General features: G+C 41.6%; 2 protein-coding genes and 1 pseudogene across 2 annotated transcripts; all 3 read right to left on the minus strand.

The window, feature by feature from the left end:
* Nucleotides 1-809, minus strand: LOC105567974 (annotated as a pseudogene).
* Nucleotides 810-4,132: 3,323 nt separating this feature from the next.
* Nucleotides 4,133-5,206, minus strand: LOC105567867 (uncharacterized protein F10E9.5-like). Its single transcript, XM_012023097.1, has 2 exons — nucleotides 4,837-5,206; nucleotides 4,133-4,755 (listed from the first exon to the last, which is right to left on the minus strand). The coding sequence occupies exons 1-2, from the start codon at nucleotides 5,052-5,054 to the stop codon at nucleotides 4,254-4,256; spliced, it is 720 nt and encodes a 239-aa protein (XP_011878487.1). The 5' UTR covers nucleotides 5,055-5,206; the 3' UTR covers nucleotides 4,133-4,253.
* Nucleotides 5,207-9,326: 4,120 nt separating this feature from the next.
* On the minus strand, nucleotides 9,327-13,541 carry LOC105567869 (TBC1 domain family member 15). The gene is made up of 9 exons (XM_012023098.1): nucleotides 13,407-13,541; nucleotides 12,695-12,787; nucleotides 12,118-12,619; nucleotides 11,778-11,948; nucleotides 11,582-11,676; nucleotides 11,298-11,496; nucleotides 10,993-11,210; nucleotides 10,592-10,906; nucleotides 9,327-10,521 (listed from the first exon to the last, which is right to left on the minus strand). Exons 1-9 carry the CDS (start codon nucleotides 13,509-13,511, stop codon nucleotides 10,219-10,221), a joined length of 2,001 nt encoding a protein of 666 aa, XP_011878488.1. The 5' UTR covers nucleotides 13,512-13,541; the 3' UTR covers nucleotides 9,327-10,218.
* Between the last annotated feature and the right edge of the window lie 1,825 nt (nucleotides 13,542-15,366).

Here is a 15,366-nt window from a genome sequence, read left to right on the forward strand (position 1 = left end):
CTATGCTCGCGTTTTCTCGGGTCGTATGTAAGTAAACCCTGAAATTCTAGCGACGCCACGTTCTTCAATCAGCGACAAAGGAGGTCTGGCTCTGGGACTTTGAATGCTTGATATCAACCACTTTACTCCGCGCACGCAGGAGTTACGGCCTTGATCTATACTGCGGGCAAGTTGTGCAGCACCTTCGCGTTACCATCGCCGTCATCGTCGTCGTCGTCGTCGTCGTGCACACGGTAAATCGTGTGCTGTGGTACCCACAGGCACGAACACAATGCGCGGTAATTGAGTTACAGAGGCATAGCGCGCGCACAGGCAACTCTTCAGGTCTCGACAGTCTGGTTCTACACGTGGACGTCACGACAGAATTGCAAGTCCGACCCAACCACATCCGGACGCATCTCTCGGAACGCGATACTGATAGACGAGAATCCGTGTACGGATTTTTCTCGATTTTTCAAAAGATCTTCCAGCGCGCCGCATCCTATATAGAGATCTTGGAAACCGATACTGAGATGGACTCAACGGCACTCTCTCATAACGACTGAATTATTTTCAGTAAAACATCAAGCAAACACACGTTTCCTTTGTTTAACTATTTTAACTACGTATAGTTGGAAAATTTATATTCTCTTGTTAAAATTGTTGTGTTAAATATTTAACAAATTCGTGTTTTAATTGAATATATTGCTGTTGTGTTAATTAAGCTCAAATGTGAAATTATTAAAAGAACTGAAAAAAAGTGTAAAAACAGCGCAACGTGCATCTATTTTTAATTTTACACGATATGTTCCGTGTTATTATTGATAGGATTTATATATTAAAATGTATGAAATGTTGATTTTATTTTATAAAAGTAATAAGTCATTAAAAGTTTGACTTGTTGCAACTGTAAAATGTAAGAATAACTTTTTCGTAGTTAATTTATTATTAAAAATTTGTTGATTCTACACAAAATTTATTTAAAATTACTTTGAGGTTTGTATTTCATTTGCGTTAAAATATTAATATAGTAATAACACATCACCATTTAACATATCCATATAATAAATTAAATTAACGCAAAAATGTGTGTAGTTGCTTGTGGGACGTAATATCTATTAAATTTAACGTAAACTTTTCAACTCTGTGTAATGATACTAAAGAAAAATATAAAAATGCTGCATTTCGCGTACGTTATGCATTCATGATGAAACTAACAGATAACAGAGCCTGTCTTCGCGTTGCAACTTTTTCATCTTCCTCTCACGCGCTTTCTCTCCTCTTCATTTTTTCTACCCATGTCCCATGTGCTCGCGCGCGCACGTAATCGCAGATACTCGCACAAGCGTTTCGCGAGGCAATAATATTTTTCATAGCGCGACAGTGGCGATCGATTATTTCTGATCTGAGTAATAATAATATGTGAATGTAATTGCTCCGTCGATTAGATTAGCTATTAATTGCTTCTCCCCTCGGTGTATTTCATGTGATGGGTGTCATTTATGGCCGCGCCGTTACCGCGCGAGAGAAACAACTTGATATTGCCTCTGGCGCGATCGGTTGCGTCTCGCACCGCGAGCGTTCGCGAGTTTAACGTATAATGTACGTGCCTACGATTCAGACGAGTCTTGCGAGCTGCAAGTTCAATCTTGCGATTGGGACACGATTTTTCTATCGCGATAAAGAGAATTTGAATCTGCATCGAAGTTGTCATTCCAGTAATATTAAGCCAAATTCAAACTAAACAAACGAGCGCGATCAAAGCCGAACCCTTCGCATTTGTTCGCGATCATTTGCTCATTGTTAGTCTAAAGCTGGGTATACATCCACGAACGAACGTCGAACGAACCGCGAACGCGAACATTCGGACATTTACGTTCGTCTTTTGACGTCGTTCGTTTCTTTTCTGTATAACGAACACTAGCGTGTGGTCAGATTCGGTGTTCACTGTCCGGTGTTCAAGATTTTTGTGATATTTTAATCATATGTATAAAAAATTAAAAACATTAGCTAATATTCAGATAGACAATAATTCGAATTGTGTAGAGTAAACGCGCGTAGAGATAAATTATTACACTATATTCTGATTTTATATATTTATACTATATTCGCTCTCTCTCTGCTACGAATAATACATATGTGTGTTCACAACTATATCGCGCACGAACTGATTTTAATATACCACCTCATGAGGGAACCGACCTGATCGCGAATCGAATACTCTGTTTTATTGAAGATTAACGCATAGCGCTGGGAGAGTTCATTTTAGAATTGTTTCCTACTGCTGCACTGGTGAACTTTCGTGCAACAAATTAGAGTAAGACAAGTATATTTTTTAATTCTATCTTATTGTACTTGTTTACCAATATCTTTGACAGCAATAGCAAGCCTATTGCTGCCAAATTTAATATAAATTTTATATTTTTTTACAGTTCATACAAATCTATTACAGTTCATAAAATCATTAGAGAGTCTCCATGTACGAGATACAGAGCTCATTTTTGTAATTACCGGAAATCTATAGGCACAATTAAAAAATATAATAACTTATTTCGAAGGAAATTTAATAAGCTTTAAGTTGCTAAAATGTAAAATTTAATGCAATTATATTTTTTTCTGAAAATTAGAAAAATATAAAAAGAGAGCTTTATGAGAAATCGAAAAAGTGTGGCCCTAATATGAAATACTGCGGGAAATTGCTAATAAAGTGCAAACTACATCAAGTGTTGCAACTAGGAAACTATTAAATGTTTTCGAAATACAAATGTAATAGAGAAACTGATTTGCAATAGTCCACACCCACTTATACCGTTATACTCCAAATGTATCCTTCTTTATAGTCAGACTCTACAAAAAATAATAAATGGACAAAATGTGTATTTTTCTTTTCAGGGCATTCATAAATATGCTAAATATGCTATCAGATAACCTGTTTACAGGAGAATAAACTATTTCATAATAGAAATACTCTGCGTATCGCATATTACGAGCCATACGCCTTGGGGTTTCGCGATCACCAAATCTAACTTCTACAATTAAACAATTAAACATATCCCGGTTTTTCCTATTAATACGATTTTACTGTATCATTGCATGTAGAATTTATTGCTAAATATTATTTATTTTATAATAGACATGGTTTAAAGACTCACTCCAGTAGAACTTGACAGTCCAATTAAAAAAATCTTTTTGCGACGTCTACAGGCACTATCTAACAATGAATTTTTTACTAAATAGATTTCATTCCAAGGACAATAAACATATGGTGGAACCAACTGATGGAGCCTATTAGTTTAGTAGAAATCGCTCTTATATTACTAGTCTACCTTGTTGTATAGACCTTATAGACTATAGATCTTTCCTCTAGATATTACGAGAGACAAGTTTCAATTTAGCGATATGTAGTTCCATCTAGTGACAGAACGACAAATAAGAGCCGCGGAATCGTTAAGGTGGCACCCTCTAGCAGTCGTGCTTCATATTAAGGTAGTTATTTCGTTAAATTATTTATGTGAGAATTATCTCGAATTTTTACAGTTTATTCTTTACATTAACACGCGCACAATAAGACGAATTAAATTAAAATTGACCGTTTCAAAGTTCTAAAAAAATGTTAAAGTTTGCTATGTTACACGAAATATTACGTGTAAAACACGTTAAAAATATTATTACACGTAACAATATAATTCGTTGTAATATTATTACACGGGAAATATTATTTGCACATATTATTATGTGTTAAAATATTAATATTTGCGTGTGTAAACGCAAATGACGGCACGGTGAGTGAGATTCGTATGAGAAACAAAGATGTTATAAAGTAAAATGGATCAAGTAACTGGGAAAAAAATTATTGACCGTTCCGTTTTAACAATATAAACGGTTAAAACTGAAAAATGGGAAGAATTATGTAGTAGACATGAGTGTAGTGTAAGAAAAGTGGCGGCAACGCCTCAATCTATAATCTTTCGAATCTATTTTATATTATGTATTAATCGTACGTGTATTCTTTAGAACAGTATTGCATCAAGATATATCATTTAATAGAGTGCTGATTCCCGTCTGGAATAAACTTGCGAGCATCACTGTTGCGAAACAACTACCCCAACGTAGATATGTTAAATTTGGAACGTAATGATGAAAGAAGAGGCAATTATGAATCGTTACTTTGTCAACATCGTCCCACAATTTATAAAAAAAACTTTAGAAGTTTATTTTAAAAATATCTTTAGAATACATTGAATTTAGAGGGCACCAAAGTAACTAAAATTGTCCTAAGGTTTGAGAGAAATATTTGGCCAATATTGTGGATTCGCAGTGTCTTCGTATCGCTCCACCGCGCTCTGCAGCGCGGTCTCCATCACCAATATCTCAGAGCTGGCCGCACCGTATAGCTGGTCGGCCTCCTCCTTTCTCACCCGGGCTTTCTCGGCCGCGCCGACAAAGGGTACCTCATCCGAATTCTTGAGCTGGTTAGATCCATGCTTTTGCCGCATCTCCCGCTTATGCCTTTCGCTCGTCTCGAAGAAGCTCAACATGTCCTCGGTCACGTTGAACTCGAAATTCTCGTTACTATCCGCACCGAGTTCCGCCCGGTTCTCACCCGTAGTGTCATCTTCATCGCCATCGTCGTCGTTGTTATCCTCCACGTGACAATCGTCCTTCTGAGTGTTGCGATAGCCGCGATATCGAGCCAAGAGTCTGACCTTGTCGCGCAGCAGTTTATTCTCGTGCTCGAGCGCGACGCAGCGCGATCTCCACCAGGTTATGCTGTGCCTGCGAATCGACAGGGTGCCTTTTGACGACCGTTTTTCCTCAAGACCCTTACTCACGTCTATCTCTGGTACGCGAACCTACCGCTTCTGCCATTCCTGGGCCACCGCGTAATTCTTCCAGAAAGCGTCCGCCTGCATCGTGCCCGTCATTAGTGTTCCACGTGCGTCGGTGACATTACACTCGGGGAAAACCATCCAATGCCTCGCGGACCTAACCTCACGCTTCACTCGCTCGCGCAGTCGTTTCTTCGAGCGCCGCCTCCTACACTTTCCGCGCCGTTTCGCGATGGCAAATTCCATGCACGCGGTCAAATTTGTTTTGTGTGAGAAGGAAATCGGGCATACCCGATAGTTGTGCGTTATATTGTTTACATTTCACTAGAGACCAGCTCTAATCAGATCAGAGTCTGGCCCGCGTATCACCGGTAAGGTTAGTCTACATACATACGTGCTATATCGTGCTAGCTGACTCTGCAGTTAGTAAAGCAGAAAATACTTTGCATTTCATCGGTATGACAGATTTCTTAACTGAGGTCTTAACTGTCATACCGACAGGTTTCTTAGTTAAGAAATCTGTCATACCGACCCTAAGTGCGCTCGCGGGGCAGAGCAACACTTCTTTTCTGCTAGATTCTTTTGTTTTGAGCGAAAACGCGTTGAATAAACCTATTTGCATTCGATTTTGGAGGTGAGGAAGCTAAACTGAATAATTACTTTATAAAACTGGCACAAATTGACGAAAAATGGCGGACCAACCACAGCGTGCTTTCTTATGACCAGATTAAAGGATCTCTAGCTTTGGTAAATTGGCCAGTCGTAAATTATTGTTATTTAGTAATTTTATTATTGAGTAATAAAATTATTAAGCAATTTCTATATTTTTTATTGTAAAATTTAAAATAAATATAGCAAAATTGCAATACTATTACAATATACAATATTCCTAAAAATTACTTTAATATAATTTAGTATACATTTTATTTATGCTATACTAAATTATAGGTTTATTAAAATTACAGTTTTTAAAAAATATAGTAATTTCATTAACAATTTTATTAAAAATATAGTAATAACAAATATAATTATATTTATTAGTATTATACACATTGCAATAATATGTTTTATATTAACAATGAATATAGTCATATTCGTTATTACATTGCAGTTATAATTTTGTATCTTTTTAATTATCGAGTTATGTCCCCCTGTCCCTGCCTATCCGAATTCCTACCTACCCGTATTCTGATATACCTATAACCTGCCTATTCATTTTTCTGTCTATCCGCGTTTTAACTTGGTAAATCTATAAACCTTTCGGTAAAATCGCGACGCGATATATAAAGTCTGATTTGTGGTTATATTGCGCGCGCGATTAGGATATAATTTAATTAATCTCGCACATACATACATATACGAGAATATATGTATAAAGAAGAATAACCCACCCGAATTTTGACAAATGAAAAGAAATCAAATTATTTGGTTTATCACATTACATACTCCATCTTGAGTGGCCAATATTGACTATTTATCTCGTCGTATCCAGTCTCTTTTTGTTGGGCCAGACATACTTTTTGTTGTTAGCATTTACACAACAAGGAGTAAACATTTTGTTACTTTGTTGTGTAAATACTTGTTTATACACAATAAAAAATTACAAAAATTGTAAAATTTACACAATCAAAAGCAAGCAGTTTACTTATTACATATACTTTTACTTACAAGAAGTAAATTTGCTGACATATGTAAATATACACCCATTAACCCACTATACTAATTGTAATTTTACATGTAATTTTTTACAGTGTGTGCATTCGTTGTCTCAATAAAAAGTTTTGGACTCACCGATCTGACGCGCAGCAGCGGAGTTTGACTGCGTTGCTTCTGCAACAGACAATTATAAAGTTGACATTAAAACGGAGAATTAAAGAAAGCCAATATTAAAGAAAATAATTTTTTAATCATTTAAATAAACAAGAGGAAGATTAATTCTTTACGAAATAAAAAATATTTACCGTAAAGTTGCTCCGCCGTTGCCCGATGCCTCCTGGGCCGCTGCCACCTCTCAGATTCCTCCATTTCGCACTGGCACTCGCGACACTCGCGAAAGAGGAGCTAATTACCGAAGTGAGGCACGGACACGGCACTCCCGGCGTTAATCGACGCGGGCGTCTCCGCAACGAGAACGAGAGACAATCGCGCGCGGAAATACGGGCCGAGTCTGACGAGATGGCGTCACGCGAAATGACGGGAACGTTCCGGCGGGAAGCACTCGCGGAGATGCTCGCGGCCAACTTGACGCGCGTCGCGTTCGACAGGGCGATTTCGCGCGAACGTTTAGCTGGTGGCAAAGAACGATATCCGTAAACGCTTAAGACTGGCTTAGTCGTAGACGTGGGGCAAGGCAAGAGACAAACGTAAGTCGTGAAAGGCTATTGTATACGACTTACGTTTCTCCCCGCCTTGCCCTACGTCTACGACTGAGACAGTCTTAAGCGTTCACGGATTGTTCTCTGCCATTTCTCTCGCCGCGCATCACGCGTGGAAAGCTCGGATTCACCGCACGCGCGAGGAAGATACGAATTAAACTTGGAGAACTCGGTGTACTCCTCGCGCCCGAGGATACGACGGCGCCGTGTAGAGACGCCGACCGCGCCTGAGATTTCGGCCGGGATTTCCCACATCTACGCGTCTCGACGTATTACCGACGCGCGAGGATCGAGTCTACGTCGCGCGATTGTCACACTGAACAATGATAAACTCACTGCGATTATGCGTGCCGTGAAATGCGAGGATCAACACGCGAGACCGATACGCTGCGTGTCCACGGCGTTCCTCAATGGATCGACACGGCGCCGTTCCCGGCAGGCAATGCGCGGCGCTACTACGGCGGCAAGTACTACACGAGTCACTTCCAACGACGCGATGTATCTCGAATAGCGAAGTTTCTCTCTTCCGAGTAACGAAAACGACGTCCCGCGGCACCCGCAGAATCGACCGGCTCGTTCGCGTGGTTGTGGAGTCACTTAATTACGCGGAAACTGATCACGCACGTCGCCCCGTAGCGTACGTGCCGGCGATTCGAACGATACTGCGAAGCGCGAACGTCCTCTGACCGCGCGGCGGTCGCCGGCGGCGCGGCGGCTCGACGTAAACAATTACCGAGCAGCGCGCGGCTTTGAAAAACATTGAAAAAACTTTGACGAATAGTGAGAGGTACGCCGTACCTGCTCCGTTGATTTTCACGGATAAACGGCTATCATTCTGCGTCGGTAAAGCCGGTATCACACTAGCAACTGCCGACGACAACCCGACTGGCGATTGCGATTGCAATTGGCAATCCACCAATCAGAGCACAACAACTTATAGCGATTGCGATTGGCGATTAGATAATAGCTAGGACGCCTTCTATTTTTCGAGTCGCTGATCGTAGTCGCAGCCAATGAGAGTTCGTATGTGAATCACACGATGATTTGTTTAGTTCTGTATAGTTCTGCATACATTGCATACATTAATGCTCAGGTAAGTGACAACGGGTCTAAAAAAAGATATGTGGACAAAAGATCTGGAACTTACTTTAATATGTGAGATAAAAAATCGACCAATTTTATGGAATGTATATCATCCAAAATATTCTCGCACTGTGACATAAAAAATATTTTTCGTCGCTTACACATATTGCGCCAATGTCGCTGTTGCATACGATACATCGTATAATTTTTTTACTTGTCACAAATGTCAATGTGGAAAATGGCAACTACAATCGTAATTGCCAATCCTTAATTCAATGTGATTGACGAATTGCCAATCGCAATCGTAATCGTCAGTCGGGTTGTCGTCGGCAGTTGCTAGTGTGATACCGGCTTAACGATAACGTCGCTCGTGGATGCAGGTATCGAAACTAACTAATAATTTATATATGTAATTCCTCGCGTTTTCTCTTCCAATTATGCGTGATATTCATCTCGACAAATCGCCGTAGAAATACGATTACGAATCAATTACTTAAACGCGATTGATAAATGTTAATAACTATCGTACGAGGCTCAATAGATTGCGCTCGGTTTTTGACAGAGTTGTTTACGGTGCTACGTCACATTTCTTTGAATGAAAGCTCGGTTTACGGTGCTCGGCGAAATAAGGTAACGTCGTACGCGGGATCGTACACGGTGACAATCGAATAAATCGCTCTGCATATCGTATTATTCTTTCTTGATACGCGTTCGCGACAAGTACGGGAAGAAATCGCGATCGCTCTCTGTGAATAATTGGTGATCGATATCATCGCGTGATCGCTGAATCCCCGCGATTTGCCATCTACGCTCGGTTAGCCAACAAGACAAATATCTAGCGCGATTCATACACAGATACATCCGAGAATCAAAACGCTAGCGAACTTGAAATTATTTCTTTATTGCGGTACTTCCGGACGTATCGTTGCATTGAATCTCTCGTCGCTTCGAGTATCATTTGTTGGCTGTTTCTCGGTAAAAGGCGCGAAATAATACACGAAATGGTCTGAATTATTTTATAGACAATAACTAAGAGAGAGAAAAAACTACACGTCAGAAATATATGAAAGATTAAATAGGTGATTTTTATTAGAAATGTACAGTAATATCGTGAAGCTTTATACAAATCTAGAAAAGAGACTGTAACTTAGGTAAAAGTTACGTGTATATAACACTTATCGAGGTCTGAGGATGTTGTCTTTAATCTGTTTTCGCGCGTCCGCAGAAATTGTGCATCACAATCGTCGCGAGTTTGTTTTTGCTGGTTTCGTTAAAATATCTGCACGACTTTTGCATGCGCAGCGATTATAATCTGTTCCTTCCTGTTCGTCTCTGTACATGCAGTAAGTGTTATAAATATCTCAAAATTCAACACTACCATTAGTTATTTCTCGAAACGTATCAAGTACATTCACATTCTACTGTTTAGAATTTCAATCTCAATTACAACTAATTAATCACAATGTTTAAAGTAAAAAAATTGCATCTATCATACTCCAATTAAAAAAAAAATCTAATCGATGTATGTTTAGGAACGTGCTTTCTATCGTTTTCGCCTCGAAGTATTTATATAGAAATTTTCTACTGGGAAAAGTAGTGAAACACTGAGTGCAATTTTAATGTTCCATTGTAAAAATTAGTTTATATATTTCCAATGTTTAATGCTGCATTAAAAACAGTGATGCACCAAATTGCACTTAGTTTTTGTTCTACTATTTTTAGAGATAGTTTTCCCAGCAGAAAATGCTATTAATTTTGTTGAAAGCCACACGGAAATTATTGTCAATAATATGTTTAAAATTAAGATTAGCTATATTTTCAAACTATAAGATAATATATAATATTCCTGTTTGCAGATGTCAAGATTGCAACGGACTCTTGTTATCCTCCGTTCGTGCCGATTCTCAATCAGTTTTCTGTTAGTGAATGATTATAAAAGTCCAGTCCTGACCTCACATATACGACATATTCAATCCGCGTTCGAAAGATACTTCGTCCTCTCCTAATTTAACATTAGCGCTGCCTGAGCTGTTTCTTCTCGAGTTGTTACGAGGACCATTAGCTCGAGCATGATTACTGGACGCTTCGTCATCGCTCCCATTCGTTGACGATGATTTATGCAGTGGTTCCAGTCCGATAATTACACGAATGTCATCGGGAATTTGATGCTCCACGGACATGAGTTGATAATAGATACCTTCTGCCTTCGAGATTGTCCAAGGCAGCTCAATATGAAGTGACAAGTCGTTTATATGCTGTAAATAGCATTGTAAGAGGATTTTGACAAATTTCTATCGTTATACTGGGAAAATGCTTTGAACTCACCTTCAAAATTTCCGTAAATCCGTAATTGTTCTCTATTAAGATATTTTTCTCTGTGTCCAAGATAGCCGCACATACGAGCAAATGAAAGTTTTTGCAAGGTAGATCGGTCCATAGGATCTCCCATAATTTTAATATATCGATCGCGCTAAATTCCCGCTTGAATAATACCAATAACCATCGAAAACAAAAGAACATGTTACCGGAATCATGTCTATTCAGATAGTATGCCAGCTGTGGTTCCGTAGTGCACAACAACGTGTAAAACTGGCACAGCTGCGCTTTCATGCCTTTCTGATCCATCTCGAAATTAGTGCTCTGTTTTAAAATAACAAGGGTTAGTTGCAGGCACTCGTAACAGTAGTTCTCTATGCAATAATACACCGTTACGAACGCACACTTACCACTTTATCCATGAATCCAACGAAACACCAAAACGCATCTACCTCATTGTCCATTAGAAACAAGATGGGACTAAGAAGATCGCTCATACCCTGAACGTATCCTAAATCGAAATTGTACATTACGTAGGTCATGAGTATGTCGTATAATTGCTCCAAGTGTGGATTCTTATCTCCTGCATAATAAGGATGTGTTCTGTCTGTCCTGTTGACATCCTTTTCTGAAATAACACCAAAAAATTTTTTAATCTCAGTTCAAAACGTGAAAGCCCGTAACTGCTCCTAGAAAAATAGTTTTACTGCTTTACCTATCAAACTTTTTCGTTCCCTATAATCGGAAAACCGACTCTCTTGCGCAGTTGTGAAAGTACGCCATTGCAATTTCATTGTGAAATACTCGTCAGTCTTTTTCCTCTTAAGTTCTAATCTTTCATTATGTGTCGACTTCCACGGGTAATAATTCAATAAAAATTTCCATACTTCAAAACGCAACGATGGATTAATACCCTGTATGAATTATCACAGATATATCAGAATTATATTTTACGACATATGTAGAATATCATCAATGGAAAAATACTTGGACATGTACCCCTCGAAAGATAATTTCTTTGACAGCCTCGGGATTAGCGATTCTTCCTTCTCGATCTTTACATTTCTCCCACTGCTCTTGTGTCAACGGCGCACCTGAGAAGATTATAATTTTTGTTTCAGCATAAAAATACATATATGCAATCAACAATAGTCAATCTGTTACAGAATAATTTTTTAATTTATACATTAATTACCGCGCGGACATGGTGGTCGTGGAGGTAGGTCCACTCCAACTCCGATCACTTCGTACTCTTCTCCGGATCCTATAGATACAGATACACGCGGATGAGGATCGATTGTGAGAGACTGATTTAATAAATCGGCAACTGCTTCTTCAACGGGTCTCTTAACTGGCTCTTTATACACTGCAACGTTAATAATAAATATACATGGAGGAGAGACCCGTATTATGAGGTAGGCTACTAATATAAGATTTTGCTAAACTAATAAGCGCCATCAGACAAAAGCATCCATGTTCACGGACATGATAATGAATTGACGTATTGACTACGGGTCATTAATCTATCCTCTTACACCAGATGTCCGCGAGCTTGCTGAATGCCTCCATTGTTGTCTCGTAGGGACGATTGTGTAAGTTTTTCACAAACTTCCACACGTAATCAGACGTGTTCTCTTGAAACAGATCCAACTCGGCGAAGGATTTCTTCAATACGGTCTCAACCTCATCCAGCACCAGGTATAAATTCCTGTCCGAACGTGATTTTACAAATTTGATAAATCCCTTCAGCGAATTGACAAAGCTTTCAGCGTTGGCCAGCTGAAAGAAGGCAACGTAGGTGGTACCATCCCTCTGCATGAATATGAGCTGCTGCCCGCCGTGATTCACGCGAAATGACTTCAAGTCGGAGAACAGTATTTTAACGGTTCTCGTACGTCCAAGGGAGTCTGGACCCTCCGAGTTTGTGCGAGTCCTCCTCGTGTGCGTATCCACCAAGGACCATTCTGGATCTTGATCTTGACACTCCGACACCACGGAGTCTTCCACGGGCTTCCATTCTATGCACTTGCCGAAACTCTGTGATAAACAAACCTCTTACATGTCTGCATATAACATGCGCATATAATGTTGACTGCGACAACAGAATCTTACGTATTCCACGATATTAAGCGTCCCTGAACTGTGGACCTCGTCTTCCCTGGCACTCGCTCCACGAAGTACAACGCCCGTGTGGATGCAGAGATCCTAGCAACAACGGAATTAATGACTCGCAAGGGATACATCTCTAAAGGTAGAAACACAGGTACGGAGCCCCTCAATGCGAGTTACCGCTAGATCTAATCAAAGACAGCGGCGAATTACAGATATACCAAACGTAAAATTGCATTCCCAACTTGGACGCGCGGCGGGAGGTTACCGACGCGACCGATTCCCGCGGCGACAGGCCGAGGACGACCGTCGACGGGACGCATGAGTCCGAGTCGCGAACCTAACCTCTCCGGCCAGTGAGAAAAAGCTTCCGAGAGCGAGCCCGTCGATCGGATCGACCGCCGGATATTCTCGGTCACGGTTAATCGGTCCGGGGACGTCGCGCGGCCACCGCTCGCGGAGCGTCCCCGCGGAATTAACGTCGCCCGCGGAGTCGGAGGCGACGCGCGCGCGGCCGTACATGTGGGCGGGTGCACTCGTCGTCGGGGCGAACGTCATCCCGTGCGAGAGTCGCAGGCGAAAAGCGCGTCAACGAACGCGCCCCGGCCTGGCCCGGCCCGGCGCGGCGCGGCACGGCACGGCGCGCACCGTCCTCCGCCGTCGCTCGGTGACGTTGCGTCGCGCGAGAGAAAAAAAACCGGGCAGTCCCGCTCACCTTTCCCTGCTCCGTGGGCTCGAACATCTCTGGCCGCGCGCGATTAGTCGTCGTCCTCGTCGAATCGAACTCCCCGCACTCGCTCTCATCACAACTGTCCCACATCGCGGCACTGTACCCTCCGTCCCGCTCCCTCTCTTTCCCTCTCTCTCTTGTGCGCGCGCGCGCGCCGCCTCCGCCGCCGCCGCCGCCGCCGCCGCCGCCGATTCCCCGTCGCGCTCGCTCGCGCGATACGCCGCCGTTTATTGCGCGGATGCCGCCTCGTCCCCGCGACTCCGCGAGTCCCGGCGCGAGTTAAAACGTCGGGCGCGCGGTGCGCTCGAGACTCGCGAGGTAAACGCGTGGAGAATGTACCCACGTGCACGGATACGGTTGGGCGCGACGTAAAAGACAGTTTTGTTCTCCGCGCGCCTGCACTTTCCGATGCAAGGAATGACGCGTAGCTCGGTGCTAATACGAGGTTAGTTATGATGGTATCGGTTCGATTCCGGCCCTTGATTGTCTAAAAGACGTCTTTAAGATAGCTTTACGTCGTCTTTTAGTGTCCATCTACAATAGAGATTTAAACTCTAAGCCTTAGATTCAGCGCTTGAAGTAGTTAAAGCCTCTAGTTTTGGATTCCGTGTTTAACCGCGATTAAGCATATGAATTTCAAGAAATTTTTAGAAATATATCACGCTGATATATAGTGACCTAACGGTTGAAAGGTAAAAATGTAAACCGCGTGTATTCCCGCAAAAGCGTAAACTTGAAAAAAAAAATGGCTTCCCACGCAAATAGATCCGTAAGTTGGAGAGGTCTCATTGCGAACCGGTTTCGTTTAATCGGATCGAGGGGAGGCTCTTCTCGGCGAGAGGAGCGCGTTTGAAGTAGAAACGCCCGCGGGTACTTTAGGTAAGGGTATTCGATCCGCCGAAACGTTCCGCCGTTCATCCACTTCTGGCGCCCGAAACGAGCGGGTTAAAACCCAGGCAGCGGCGCACTCGGCCGTGCATTATTGAGCAGCGCGGCTCGGTGTGATAAACGATAAATTTCGCCGCGCCTCCCCATTTTCGCGAGCGCTTCCCTCCCCGCACGTGAAAGGGATCAATCGACTAGGAGGAGAACCGCGCGCGCGCGCGATTAGAGTTGATGTTACGCGGAAATTGCCTCGCGAGCTTTTGCCTGCGCCACCACAACCCGTTGTGCACGTGTGCGTGGATTGCTCAGGAGCGCGAATAAACAGCTGATGTTGAAAATCAAATTAAGGGGATGCTGGAGTGATTCATGCACTTTCGGCACCTTTTACTTTTAGAACTGCGAATTCGTGAAAACATTTATGTAATATAGAAATTATGTGGCTCTTGTGTATGAACCGACAGTGTTCCACTATTCGGACTAAATCAGAGAACAGCACGGTATCATTGAAATTAAGTTTCGAGTGAATAGACTTCTTGTTAAGCTCCTAAACTTAATTTCAATGATATCATGCTGTTCTTTGACGTAATCTGCATAGTGAGACACTGTCGGTCTGTACACAAAAGCCACAAGTACAAATTAATGCAATAAAAAGCAATAATAGTAAATGTAGGGAAATAGATAGTGATCTTTTGAGCGACGAGCTTGGAAGCTGAGGGAGATAGGAAAGGGACTGCCTTTGTTGAGTCACAACCTTGATAAAATACCACTCTCAAATCTTTGAATATTTCCGTCACTTTCGTGATTATCTAAGGGAGACCCACGAGATAATCGAAGAATTAACATTTCCAACCTACCGACTATCGATAATTTTTTTTAATACCAAACCCAAATATTTGAACCAGGGTCAGTTAATGGGCGTAAAACACAATAATCTGCATATATATGTGGACAATGTAAATTGTTTTTAACGTGTCATGTGAGCAATGAGCTCTGTGTGAAACGTTGAACGTTCATGCGTTTTGTCAGAAATATCGAAAATTTATGTCGTTTCTGTGTACAA

The sequence above is a fragment of the Vollenhovia emeryi genome, unplaced genomic scaffold (assembly GCF_000949405.1).
Source record: "Vollenhovia emeryi isolate VEMERY1.0 unplaced genomic scaffold, V.emery_V1.0 DF939133.1, whole genome shotgun sequence".
NCBI lineage: Eukaryota > Metazoa > Arthropoda > Insecta > Hymenoptera > Formicidae > Vollenhovia > Vollenhovia emeryi.